The sequence below is a fragment of the Pelophylax lessonae genome, assembly GCF_965119305.1.
Source record: "Pelophylax lessonae genome assembly, chromosome: 11".
NCBI lineage: Eukaryota > Metazoa > Chordata > Amphibia > Anura > Ranidae > Pelophylax > Pelophylax lessonae.
In genome coordinates, this window is record NC_138778.1 from 24,779,873 (window position 1) to 24,793,091 (window position 13,219).

The 13,219-nt window shown below is 44.7% G+C and overlaps 1 protein-coding gene across 1 annotated transcript in view; it reads left to right on the plus strand.

The window, feature by feature from the left end:
* The window catches only part of UTP18 (UTP18 small subunit processome component), a 32,850-nt gene extending 20,215 nt beyond the window's left edge, over nucleotides 1-12,635 (plus strand). The window contains exons 5-9 of the mRNA XM_082272482.1: nucleotides 1,732-1,822; nucleotides 3,202-3,325; nucleotides 7,767-7,941; nucleotides 11,366-11,508; nucleotides 12,596-12,635. Of these exons, the coding sequence (XP_082128608.1) occupies nucleotides 1,732-1,822; nucleotides 3,202-3,325; nucleotides 7,767-7,941; nucleotides 11,366-11,508; nucleotides 12,596-12,620 (558 nt within the window). The 3' untranslated portion in view covers nucleotides 12,621-12,635. The remainder of the gene's footprint in view (nucleotides 1-1,731; nucleotides 1,823-3,201; nucleotides 3,326-7,766; nucleotides 7,942-11,365; nucleotides 11,509-12,595) is intronic.
* The last annotated feature ends 584 nt before the right edge of the window (nucleotides 12,636-13,219 follow it).

A 13,219-nucleotide genomic window follows, 5' to 3' on the forward strand; every position in this document is an offset into this window, starting at 1 on the left:
GAGCCTCGTCCCCGATCGCCGCGCTGCGCGCCCCCGGGGGCGCGCATTAAGGAAGGAACGAGCGGCTCGCGCTGGAGCCGCTCATGTGATCGGCTGTGATTGACACAGCCGATCACGTGGTAAACAGCCAATTTCATTGGCTGTTTACCTTGATCGGGGTTGGGCTCAGTCCGAGGGACGAGCCTCACCCCCGATCGCCGCGCTGCGCGCCCCCGGGGGCGCGCAGTAGCGGGGAGATCCGGGCGCCGTCATATGACGTCGGCCCGGATCGAGAAAGGATTTGTGCCGACGTCATTTTACATGACGCGGTACGGAAGGGGTTAAGAGGACCTGATTCTCTTTGAGGGTGTATTGTTTTTTTTCAGGTTGGCTCCAGTTGTTTTGGTTGAGCTCCATGTTACCTGGTTGGCTAATGTTTAGCCTCGGGAATTTTTTTTGTTGTTCCCACCCCTCATGTTTAACACTGCCTTGGGATGTCCCATTGGTTATGGGAATTAGAAGCTGTGTCCGTCAATGAACGAAATAGAAAATGGGATTTTTGACTTAGCGTAAAATCCATTTCTCTGATGTTCATTGACTGACACAGCACCCACCCCTCTGTGGAGTTATAATTCTCCTGACACTGCTTGTAACAAAACTGAGTGGCTATAGCAGAGAGAGGGAGTGTACCTTCTGGGACTACCCATGGGTGTAGCCAGAATAATTTTCTTCCTAGTGTCCTACTCCTGTAGGGGGCAGCATAACCCAATGGTTATGCATATCAGGAGCTGTGTCTGTCCATGAACATCAGAGAAATGGATTTTACAGGAAGTCAAAAATCCCATCCTTTTTTTTTTTTTTTTTTTTAATCTTTTTTTTAAGACCCCGTTCACACTGGGGCGATCCAACTTGCCGGGGCGACCTCACAGGTCGCGGCGCGCAGCTCGCACCGCGACCTCGGAGCGGCCAGCACGGACTTCATAACATTGAAGTCAATGCAGGTCGCCCCAAAGAAGCTCCGGACCCTTTTTCTAAGTCGGAGCGACTTGTGTCGCTCTTATTAGAACGGGTCCACAGCTTCTCTATGGCAGGCGACCTGTCAGGCGACCAGGTCGCCTGACAGGTCGCCCCAGTGTGAACGGGGTCTAAATCTTTTTTTGTTTTTAGTGCAAAGCTCTATTTGTGAGAAAAAAATTACGGATTTTATTTGGGTACAGCATTGCATGACTGCGCAATTTTCAGTTAAACTAACGGAATGCCGTTTCGCAAAAAAATGGCCTGGTCATGAAGGGGGTAAATCTTCCGGAGGTGAAGTGTTCAAGGACCAGGCTTTTTCTGACACTTTTTGTACACATGTAACAATCAACTATGGGTTTTTTTTTTGCTAGAACCCCTTTACGTATATTTTTTAAAGCAGAGGCCCTAGTGAATAAATTTGTGGGTTTTTGCCATTTTTTATGTCACACAATATTTGCGCAGCGGTTTTTCAAACACAATTGTTTTGGAAAAAATACAATACATAACCCAATTTTTTTTTTTGGAAAATATAAAAGATTATATTACTCCAAGTACATAGATACCAAACATGTCACGCTTTTAAAATGCAGGCAGGCTAAAATTAACCTGGTACAACCGCTTCAAGATCTGGGACGTCTGCAAAAAAAAAGAGCTAGATGTAGACCAATTTATCTGCAAATTTGTTGGTGGCAAGAAGAATCATAGTTACCGATTTTCATTATTTCTTTTATTAAGACTAAGGAGCTGATTGGAAGTATGAAGCTGAATGGAAAAGCTATCAAAGCTGCCTTCACGGCGGACAGCAGTAAAATCTTCTCAAGTTCAAGTAAGCTGTTAAATGTTGATTTGGGGGCACACGGGGAGGGAACGTACCTACTTCCATAGAACAACAAACGGAACACGCTCTACCGCAAATTACCGGGGAGACAGGAAAACGGTGTTCTGGCCCAAATGCCTTTTTGAATTGTAGCAATTTTTCTTTCACTACAATAAAGCCCGCTACTCGGTAAGGCCCCTTTCACACTTGCGGACCGTTCAGATCCGCCTGTCAGTTTTTCAGGTGGATCTGAACGGATGCCCCATGCATCTCTATGGGGCATCGGATGTCAGCGAAGGCTTATCCGCTGACATCCGATCCGATCCTGTCCGTCAAATCCGGATGGATGGAAACCCTGTTTTCCATCCGTCTGTCGGATCGGATGGCATCGGATGAGAATGGACAGGCGGTCTGTTCTCACCCGATTCCCCCGTAGAGAAGATCGGGGACCTGACAGCTCTGTCTCCGCACACAGCGCGGAGACAGAGCTGCCATCCGCCTGCTAAGCGGGGGATCGGCGGAGCGGCAAGTATGAAAGGGGCCTTACATCCATCGCAACAATTCTTTATTGGCTACATGGCAGGATGCAGCAGTAACATCCAACGTGTTTTGGTCGAAGCCTTATTCATAGCATGAATAAGGCTTGGCCGAAACGCGTTAGTAATACGCGTTTGGATTGAAGAAAGACTAGCCGATCACTGATATTTAATGGCACAGTGTATGAGAATTCACATATTTATAAACACTATTTAATCTGTTTTTGTATATCATAACCTGTATGGGAATTATTTGAAGTATCTATGGATACTATTTGAGTTGATTTTGTGGTACTATAGTTCATGTAATAATTATGTTGGGCGGTAAAATTTTCACATATATTTGGTGCACTTTGTTTTAGGCTCGGTTCACACCTGTGCGATGTGGGAACCAGCGATTCACTCGCAGGCAGTTCACACTGCTCTCTGCGAACCACTGTGGGTGTCAATGTAAAGTTAATGACAACCCCAAATCGGTTCGCAGATCGCAGTGGGAACTGTAAAATTGGACAGGAATCGGATAGAATGAGTGTGAACACCCATGCAATCAGATTCCAGTGCAGACCAAAAAGAGTTCTGCACCATTTTGGTCCGAATACGATGCAAATTTAGTCATACAAACTCTATGGCCGAATTTGCATTGCACAGACATCGTATGTAATGTACACAGCAATGCAGTGCAAATCGCATGCAATGTCTGTGATTGCACTAGTGTGAACCCAGCCTTAAAGAGTAGCGCCTATCTTTTTATATACATTCTTATTGGGGGTTACACTTTAAGGGGCAGCTGCATGTGATTTAAAGGAAATTTGGGTTGGCGCCCTCTTACTACTTTTTCAATTTCTGCTTTAGGTGACGGTGAGGTGTATGTTTGGGATGTTAAAAGCAGACGCTGCCTTAACCGGTTTCAGGACGATGGCAGCTTGTGTGAGACGTCGTTGGCGCTGTCAAAGAATGGTCACTTTGTATCTTGCGGGTAAGCATGACATAGTGATGGTCATAAATAGAGACCCTGTCCCCACCCCATGCCAGTTAAAGTGGAATGCTGGGCACTAACCTTTTCATTTAAATATACCTTGCATTAGCCACAAAGAATATAAATCCACTTTGTGTGCACAAAATACCTTTGCCATTATCACTGTGCAGAAAGATGATCTGTGGGAGGAACCAAGCAGTGGTTTCTTTAACCTCCCTGGCGGTAATCCCGAGCGTGACTCGGGGTGGATTTTTTAGTCCAGGATCGGTATCCCCGAGTCACGCTCGGGGTAGATGTGCAGAGAGCGCAGCGGTGTCTCTTACCTTCTCCTGGCGATCCAGCGATGATCTCTCATTGCTGTGATCGCCAGCCGAGATCCCCGCCGCTCGTCCGTCGGTGTGATGACTTCCTAGTTCCGTTCCCTGCAGCAGCAATGCTGCATTGGAGCGGAACTAGGGAGGGAAATTCAAATCGTTGCACAAAACACAAACACATAACACATTTATATTATATATATATATATATATATATATATATATATATATATATATACACACACACACATATAATATATAACGCATGAATTATAATCTAATCAATAATATAATTTTATTATATAATAAAATTAGATTATAATTCATGCGTTTGTGTTTCAAATTTATCACATCTGGGATGTCTACTAGACTCTTGTTTTGGCCAGGTTTAAGTCAGTAATTACTAAGAATTGTAGGCCTATAATACATAACGACAAATTTCCATGAAAAAAATTGTACCGCTTTTGGTACAGAATTCCTGACATAATCATACCGCCAGGGAGGTTAAACTGTATGCACTAGGGATCGACCGATTATCGGTAAAGCCGATATATCGAGGGCCGATGTGCACTTTCCCCCAACATATCGGAATGGGCCCCGGAGGTTATTGATATTTCGGGAAGGTGCTTGTACCGGAGTGATGCCTGCAGCTAGAGGCATCACCCTAGTACTGCCGTCCTTAGCCGACGGTTGGCTGTCTTGTAATGACAACCAATGTGGCTGAGATGCTGCTCAGCTGTCATTACAAGGAGTGGGAGGGGACGTTCCCGCCGCCTTCCACGGCTCGCCCGGGTCTCCCTTCCCCTTGGGAGAACCAGGAAACCAGTCTTCACGGCCGCCGAATACCCGATCAAAGCCGCATTCACCTCTGATTGGGTCTCCATGCAAAAACCTGGAAGTGATGTCATCACTTCCGGGTACTGGCGCCAAATTAAAAAAAATTACAGCATTCAAAACAGCCAAACTTGGCGTTTTGAATGCTTTTAAGTGCAGAGAAGGGGTTTGGGGGTCTTTTAGACCCCCAGATCCCTCCACAAGAGCACCTGTCAAGAAAAAAAAAAAAAATGTATGAAAATATCGTCTGATACCGATATGCAATGACCAAAAGATCGCTATCGGCAATAAAAAAAACGATATCGGTCACTAGTATGCACACCTTAAAGTGATAGTAAACACACACTGTTTAATTTACATTCTCCCTTTTATTTCTGTATGTAAATGATGACACTGTAATTATTTTATTTAAAAAGAAATCCATCTGAGGATCTATTTCCTAATTGATATACAGCTCTCACATGACTCAGCTCTTTCCCAGCCTGTCTGCAGGGAAACATGGCAGGAGGAACTTCTGGTCCTCTGCTGCTGGTCACATGTTCAAACCAAAAAACAGCCTTTGGCATACAAATATATACTTGAAATCAAATCTTTATTATTTTTGGAAATGACATGGTGTGGGCATATTTCTGCCAGTCACAGGCTGTGTAACACCCCTTCAGCCTGTGTCTTGGAATAAGAGGGAGGAGAAGCCTCCATTAATCTATGCGTAATATCCCGCCTACATTGTGTTGGTAAGTGAGCATGGAGGAGGAAGGAGGGAGTGGGCTGTCATTTACCACTGTGTATACGCCCACATGTGTGACTCTATAGTCACATGGGCTGCTCAGATGTGATAAGGAGGAAATGCTCAGCATAGAAACTCTCTGAAAACTGAGCATGTGCAGAGCTGCCAACATTGCTTTGCAAAATCCCTAGCTGAATTGGGGACATGGACAGCAGGGGTAGATAGAGAGCAGCAGTTTATTTGCAGAATACAGAAAAGAAATCTCATAGTTGACTGAGTGAGTATGAACAGCATGTAATACACCATTCATTGACGGCTTTGAATTATGTAGGTTTAGTGACACTTTAATGATGAACGTCTCTTATTTTCTCCCTTTTGCTCTGTAGTATACCATTAAAATAGGAATTGTTATATCTGTTCAAGAAGTACAAAAAGTCTGTTGGTCCTCCCAGAAATCTATAAATGGTAATCTTCCTGTGTTCTTAGTCTATGCTGACTGTTATCAGTTAACATTATTCCTAGCTGTCTCTGTGGACTACAGGACACCTCCCGCCTATGTTTTTGAAAACCGAAGGGGAGGTGCTTATAGTTTTTTCCTAGAGTGACAATGCGGTGCCTTCATAAATACGTTAGAGGAAGTGAGTGTTGTCACCCCTGGACAAGAAATTTGTTACTAGAAGGATCCACAGATGAAAATAGATGGGGAAAAAAAAAAAGCCTAAAAAAATAAACTAAGGCAGCCACCACATCCGAAGGACTAGTAAGCTGCAACATAACTTTTATTTTTGGGTTTAGATACGCTTTAACCGGTTGCCGACCGCTTACCGCATATTTACTGCGGCAGTGTGGCTCTGCCAGGCAAACCGATGTAGGGCTACGTCGGTCGCTTGGAGGAAACCAGGGGGCAAGCGCACGCCGCCGCTCGTCATCGGGAAAGACGATGCAGCGGGCAAGCGGCTCCGATTGCCGCCTGACACCCGCGATTGCTCCCTGATGAGAGAAGGATGGTCAGCTGTTGTACACACAGCCGACCGTTCTTGTCACTGAAAATGATCATAGAGCCCCTAAGATCCTTCTATATAGGATCACAGGTCTCTATGGTCATTCCACAAGCCACGCCCCCCTACAGTTAGAAACCTGCCCCTAGGTACACATTTAACCCCTTGATCACCCACACTGTTAACCCCTTCCCTGCCAGTGTCATTATTACAGTAACAGTGCATATTTTTAGCACTGATTACTGTAGTAATGTCATTGGTTCCCCCCAAAAGTGTCAAAAATGTCAGTCAGTGGTACAATCTGTCTGCCGCAATGTCGCAGTCCTGCTAAAAATCGCAGATCGCCGCCATTACTTGTAAAAAAAAACAATAAAAATGACATAAATCTTTCCTGTAGTTAGTAGACGCAATAACTTTTGCGCAAACCAATCAAAATACGCTTATTGCAATTATTTTTTTTTTACCAAAAATATGTAGCAGAAAGCAAATTGGCCTAAAATGGTAAAAAATTTAGATTTTTTAAAAAATTTTTTGAGAATGTTATATAGCAGAATGTGAAAAATATTGTTTTTTTTTTTTTTTCTTCAAATTTGTCGCATGTTTTTTGTTTATAGCGCAAAAAATAAAAATCGCACAGGAGATCAAATACCACCAAAAGAAAGCTCTATTCGTGGGAAAAAGAGGACGTAAATTTTGTTTGGGTACAGCGTCACACGACCGCGCAGTTGTCCGTGAAAGTAACGCAGTGCCGAATCGCAGAATAGGGCCTGGTCAGGAAGGGGGCAAATCCTTCCGGTCTTAAAGTGGTTAGCATTGTTCCTAGCTGTCTCTGGACTACAGAACACCTCCCTCCTATGTTTTTGAAGACCGAAGGGGAGGTGTTTATAGTTTTTTTTTCCTAGAGTGACAATGCGGTGCCGTCATCGATACAGTACAGGGAGTGAGTGTTGTCACCCCAGGACAAGATATTTGTTACTGGAAGGATCCGCAGATAAAAATAGATGGGGGGGAAAAAAGCCTAAAAAAATAAACTAAGGCAGCCACCACATCCGAAGGACTTGTAAGCTGCAACATAATGCTTTAAGCCCCGTACACACGTCCCGAATGTCGGCCGAACGATCGGCCGTCTTTTGTCCGGTGCTGTCCTGTCGGCTGAAAACTGCAAAAGACTGCACATGAATTTTGTCGGCCAACAACAGCCGACTGCAGAAGTGATGTCATGTGATGGTTAACTTTCCGTGTGTTTTTTCTTTTCTGAGCATGTCCAGTCTTGCTAATCGGCTGTTTGTCGGCAGAATTCTGTACTGACTGGCGAACAATCGGCCGTTCTGGTGTTGGCCAACAAAAATTTTAATGCCTGCACAACAGATTCTATTCGGCCGAAGAGTCGCTGTCGGTTGTCGGAAGCATCATACTAACAAGCCGACAATCGGCCGATCGTTCAGCGGCCGAATATTTACGGCCAACAATCGGTACGTGTGTACGGGGCTTTGGATACGCTTTAAGAGATTCTGTGTCTTTGACCCATTAGTGCGAAGGCATTGTCTGACTTCTGGTTTATCTTTCAGCTCCAGCTCCGGGGTGGTGAACATCTACAACTTCCACGACTGTCTGCAGAACACAAACCCAAAACCTCTGAAATCCATCATGAATCTCGTGACAACCGCCTCCTCGCAGGTGTTCAGCCCTCAAAATGAAATCTTAGCCGTGGCGTCTCACACGATGGACGATGCTGTCAAATTAGTAAGGATGTTTTTTTGCTCTCGGTTCTGACACTTGTCAAGTGGACTATAAACCTAAAACATGAAATATGAGCAAAGCATATTCCTCTATAGAACATGTGTTAAAAACAAGACCCTTGCACCTCTCCTGCAGCATCCCCCTCCCTCTCTGCCCCCACCTTGTCTTAAGAGAAGGACAGAACTCCTCCACTTCTCCATGCACCTGCAGGGAGGCTCGTCTCTGCCCCTCATCTCAGGAGTCGGCAGCAGAGAGGAGGACAGAACTTCTATAGATACTGCACCTATCTGTGTAGCCACCTCCCCTGGTCTCAGCAGAGTGTTGCAACTGACTCCAGCCCTCCTCTGGTCCTCCTCCAGACCTTGCACTTTCTGCATCCCAGCTCTTTTCCCAGCTTCTTCCCGGCAGCAGAACATGGTAAAGGGGGTGCAATGTAACGTATAGGAGGGTAGGGGGACTCTGGACATCTGATGGTGGAGGGGGCTCTTAACATCTGATGTAAGGGGGGGGGGGGTGTTCTGGACATTTGCTTAAAATTATGAGAACAACAACATTCAATGGCAGTTAGAAAGGAGGGTTTCACACCGCTGGTACGATCCTCAAGAAACTTTATTGGAGACTGCTCAGACAGAACACTATGACAGATACGAGCGGCCCTTTGAGGGAAAGCATAATGCTGATGCGGCCCACAATGAAATTAGGCTTGACCTCCCTGCTCTATAGTGTCTACTTGTCTCAATTAGGAGAACTAAGTGTCATTTCTGTCTGCTGCTTTCTTCCTCTGCTTCAAAAAAAAAAGTGACAGGGGAGGGACCTCCAGCTGATTGACAGCCTCAGCTCTGTTTCTGTGTGGAGGGTGTGTCTCTCATTCCTCCAATTAGCTGTCAGAGCTCTCCTCATTAGGCTCCACAGAGTGAAACTTAAGCTCACCACTCCCTTTTTCTGAACTCTCAGACAAACTTTAAAGAAACTGCACTTTGAACCGTTGTAGGGAAGAGAACACTGCAGATAAACAGGTACACCTTATGTAGGAGGATTGGTTTAACCGCTTTACGACCGCCCGCCGCAGATATACTGCGGCAGGCAGCCGGTCCCAGGCAAATCGCCGTACATGTACGGCGCTCGCGAGCACGAGGCTAGGGGGCGAGAGCGCGCCAGCGGCAGCACGCTCCCACCCCCACTCGTCAGCGGGGAAGCCGATGCAGCCGGCAGGCTGCTCCGATTGCCGCCTGACACCCACAATCGCTCCCCGCTGAGAGAGAAGAATGGTAAGCTGTTGTAAACACAGCTGACCGTTCTTCTCCCTGGGATGATCACAGAGCTCCTGTGATCCCTCTATATAGGATCACAGGTCTCTAAGGTCATTTCACAAGCCACGCCCCCCCCACAGTTAGAATCACTCCCCTAGGCTCACATATAACCCATTGATCACCCACATGGTTAACCCCTTCCCTGCTAGTGTCATTATTACAGTAACATATTTTTGATTACTGTAGTAATGTCACTGGTCCCCCCAAAAGTGTCAAAAATGTCAGTTAGGGGTCCGATCTGTGTGCCGCAGTCCTGCAAAAAATCGCAGATAGTCGCCATTACTAGTTAAAAAAAAAAAAAAAAAAAAAAACAATAAAATTTACAAATCTTTACCGTAGTTAGTAGACGTGATAACTTTTGTGCAAACTAATCAAAATACGCTTATTGCGTTTTTTTTTTTTTTTCTTTCTACCAAAAATATGTAGAAGAAAACAAATTGGCCTAAAACGTTTAAAAATTTTGATTTTTAAATTTTTTTTTTGAGAATTTCATATAAAAAAAATGTGAAAAATATTATTTTTTCAAAATTGTCGCTATTTTTTTGTTTATAGCGCAAAAAATAAAAATCGCACAGGTGATCAAATACCACCAAAAGAAAGCTCTGTTTATGGGGAAAAAAAGGACGCCAATTTAATTTGGGTACAGCGTCGCATGACCACGCAATTGTCCGTTAAATTCACGGAGTGCCGAATCGCAAAATAGGGCCTGGTCATTAAAGAGGTTGTAAACCCTTTTTTTTTCTTTTTCACCCTGAAAGAGAAAGACACAATGAGCTAGTATGCATCGCATACTAGCTCATTATGAAATACTTACCTTAGAACGAGCCCCCGCCGTGCCGCCCGCTTAGCTGTATGACGAGCGACACTTCCAGTCGCCCGTCTTCCGGGATCGCGGCATCCGGCCATCTGATTGGCCGGAGCCACGGTGACGTCACTCCCGCGCACGCGCGCGGGAGCCGACGGTCACGGCTCGTAGTTCTGAAGGAACGGTGCCAGCGGCCGTTCTTTCAGAGCGCATGCGCCAGTGATGTCACTGGATGCATGTCAGGTAAATATCTCCTAAACGGTACATGTTTAGGAGATATTTACAGTACCTATAGGTAATCCTTATCATAGGTTTACCTATAGGTACACGTGTCAGAGGAGGGTTTACTTCCTCTTTAAGGGGGCAAATCCTTCCGGTCCAGAAGTGGTTAAAAGGTGGTCCTTGGCATCAGCATCATGGGGGTCCCTCTTGGTGCAGTCACAGCTGTTATTAGGAGTGGGGGGTCACCTGAGTGCAAACTGAAGGCTTCCCTGTTCCGTGGTTCGCCGAAGTCACTTCCCTGATGCTGGGCTGCAGACTTACGGCGACGCATTGCGGAGCATGCGCTCCTTCTTTAGGCCGTCATCTCCATACTCATTGATTTACTACAGACTGTCGTAGACTAACTGTATATCTGGCTTGCGCCAACACCTGTTTGGTACTACAGTGGACACCTGTGCGAGGGCTATGTTTGCCCACCCGGGGATGCACAGGCATTCCATGCTTCTCCATGCAGGCTGTCCAATTCATGTTAGTTGGGATGCAGTGGCTGCATGGGACACATGGACAAATGTCTGTCCTGAAATCCACATAGCTGACTTGATACCCAAATGCAGTGTGATCTTTTTGTGCATCTACAGTGCCTTGAAAAAGTATTCACACCCCTTGAAAATTTCCACATTTTGTCATGTTACAACCAAGAATGTTAATGTTTTTTATTGTGATTTTATGTGATAAAGCGGCACATAATTGTGAAGTGGAAGGAAAATGATAAATGGTTTTCAGTTTTATTTTACAAATATGTGAAAAGTGCGGCGTGCAACACGACAAATTGTGGAAAATTTCAAGGGGTATGAATACTTTTTTTTAAGGCACTGTATATGTCAGATAGGCCCTTCCCGATACTATGATGAGTGCGGCAGAGCTGTGGTGCAGCTTTTCATGCAGAGTCTTACCTGCTATTTGGAGAAGCTATGTGACTAGGTTTCAGTTTCTGTGGAGTAAAAGGAAGAAGGGCATTCGCCACACATGTGGACCTTGTAGTGTTCCCTGACCGTGGTAACTGATCTGATGGTTTTTTTTTTTCTGGCAGGTTCACATTCCCTCCTTTACAGTCTTTTCAAACTTTCCGGTGCGAGGCAAGGAAAGAATTCACCTGGCCCGCGCTATGGATTTCTCCCCGCACAGTGGCTTCTTCTCCATCGCAAACAACAAAGGTGATGCTTTACTGTACAGGTAAGTGTCCTTGGTGATATCGGGAGCCACAAAGAATTTTCTGTATAGAAACTAGAGCAATGCTGGCCATACACGTACAGAATTTCGGCCGTTTGCAGACTGAACGATTATTCTTCGGTCGAAAGCGAATTGGCCACTAACTTACAGAATAAACTCTTTTACATAATCGTTTTCATGATCATAATGATCTTTTGTTAACATGCACAATACGAGTCAGAATATTATTTTTGTTTCAATTTTACCATACACATAAAAACTTTCGTAGAAACGATAAAAGTTTTTCGCTATGGATCCATCGACATTAGCCGGGCACACGATCAAAATCGTCGGTAAACTTATGTTCACTAACGGCCCGATTTCCGAACGATCTTTCCTAAAATGACCATTTTTGGCCAAAATTCTGTGCGTGTATGGCCAGCATAAGGGTCCTTTCACACATACGATCCGATCAGATCCACCTGTCAGTTTTTCAGGCGGAACTGATCGGATGCTCCATGCATCCCTATGGGGCAGCGGATGTCAGCGGAGACATCTCCTCTGACACCCGCTGCTATCCGATCCGATCCTGTCTGTGAAATCCGGACACATGGAAACCCTATTTTCCATCCGTCCAGCGGATCGGATGAGAGCGGACAGGTGGTCAGTTCTCATCCGATTCCCCTATAGAGGACAGCGGGGATCTGACAGCTCCGTCTCTGCATGGAGACTGAGCTGTCATCCGCCTGCTCAGCGGGGATCGGCGGATCGATCCCCCGCTGAGCAGAGAACAGACCTAATCGGACAGCGCATCGTGTGAAAGGACCCTGAGGTGTCTTTGGCCTAAAGCAACCAGATTCCGACTGTCCATGTTCTTGTTCAGATTAAATAAAATGACAGCTGCATTTTTTTTGGTTGTTACCAATGAAGTAGAGGTATTTTATTGCAGTAGTATTTTAATATTATTAATAATTTTTCTTATGTTTTTATATTAATATGTGATATATAATTTTTATAATGATTATTATTGTTTTTTTTTTTTATTTGGTCCTACTGACTCTTGAATCTGTCTTTCAATGTCATTGACTGTAACATTTTTATCTTTACCTAGATTAAAGCATTACTCTGATTTCTAACAGAAAGACCATGGTAAGTTGTTGTACAGATGTAAATTTCATGAATCTTAAAGTAGAACTATAGGTAAAACATTTTTTTTTTTTTTTTTTTCATTTTGGCTAGAGTAAGCGGGTGGGGGGTGGTTATCCTGTCAGGTTTTTTTTTTTTTTTTTTTGTCCCATTGAGGAGATTTACCTTTACTTCCTGTCCCATACCCAAAACAGAAAGTGAGGAAATCCCTGCAAATTAAGGGAATCTCTTGCCCCCCCCCCCCCAGGTCACCAGAACTGATGTCCCTATTGGAAGATTTTCCCTCTATTACTTTTCTGGGGACAACCAAAAAGTTGAGATTTTCTATTTTCACTTTCAATGATAATGCTAAACAGGACAAATAAACTAGAGAGGGTGAATATCCTTAATGGGAACACAGATGGCAAGATAAACAGGGGGTCAAATCTCTCTCTACTCTATCCAAAACAAAAAAAGTTTTGCCTTTAAGGCCCAGCTATGTCCAAACTATGGCCACCAGCTGTTTGGGAACTACAATTCCCATCAAGCCTAGTTATGTCTGTGAATGTCAGAGATTTACAATGCCTCATGGGGATTGTAGTTCCTGAAC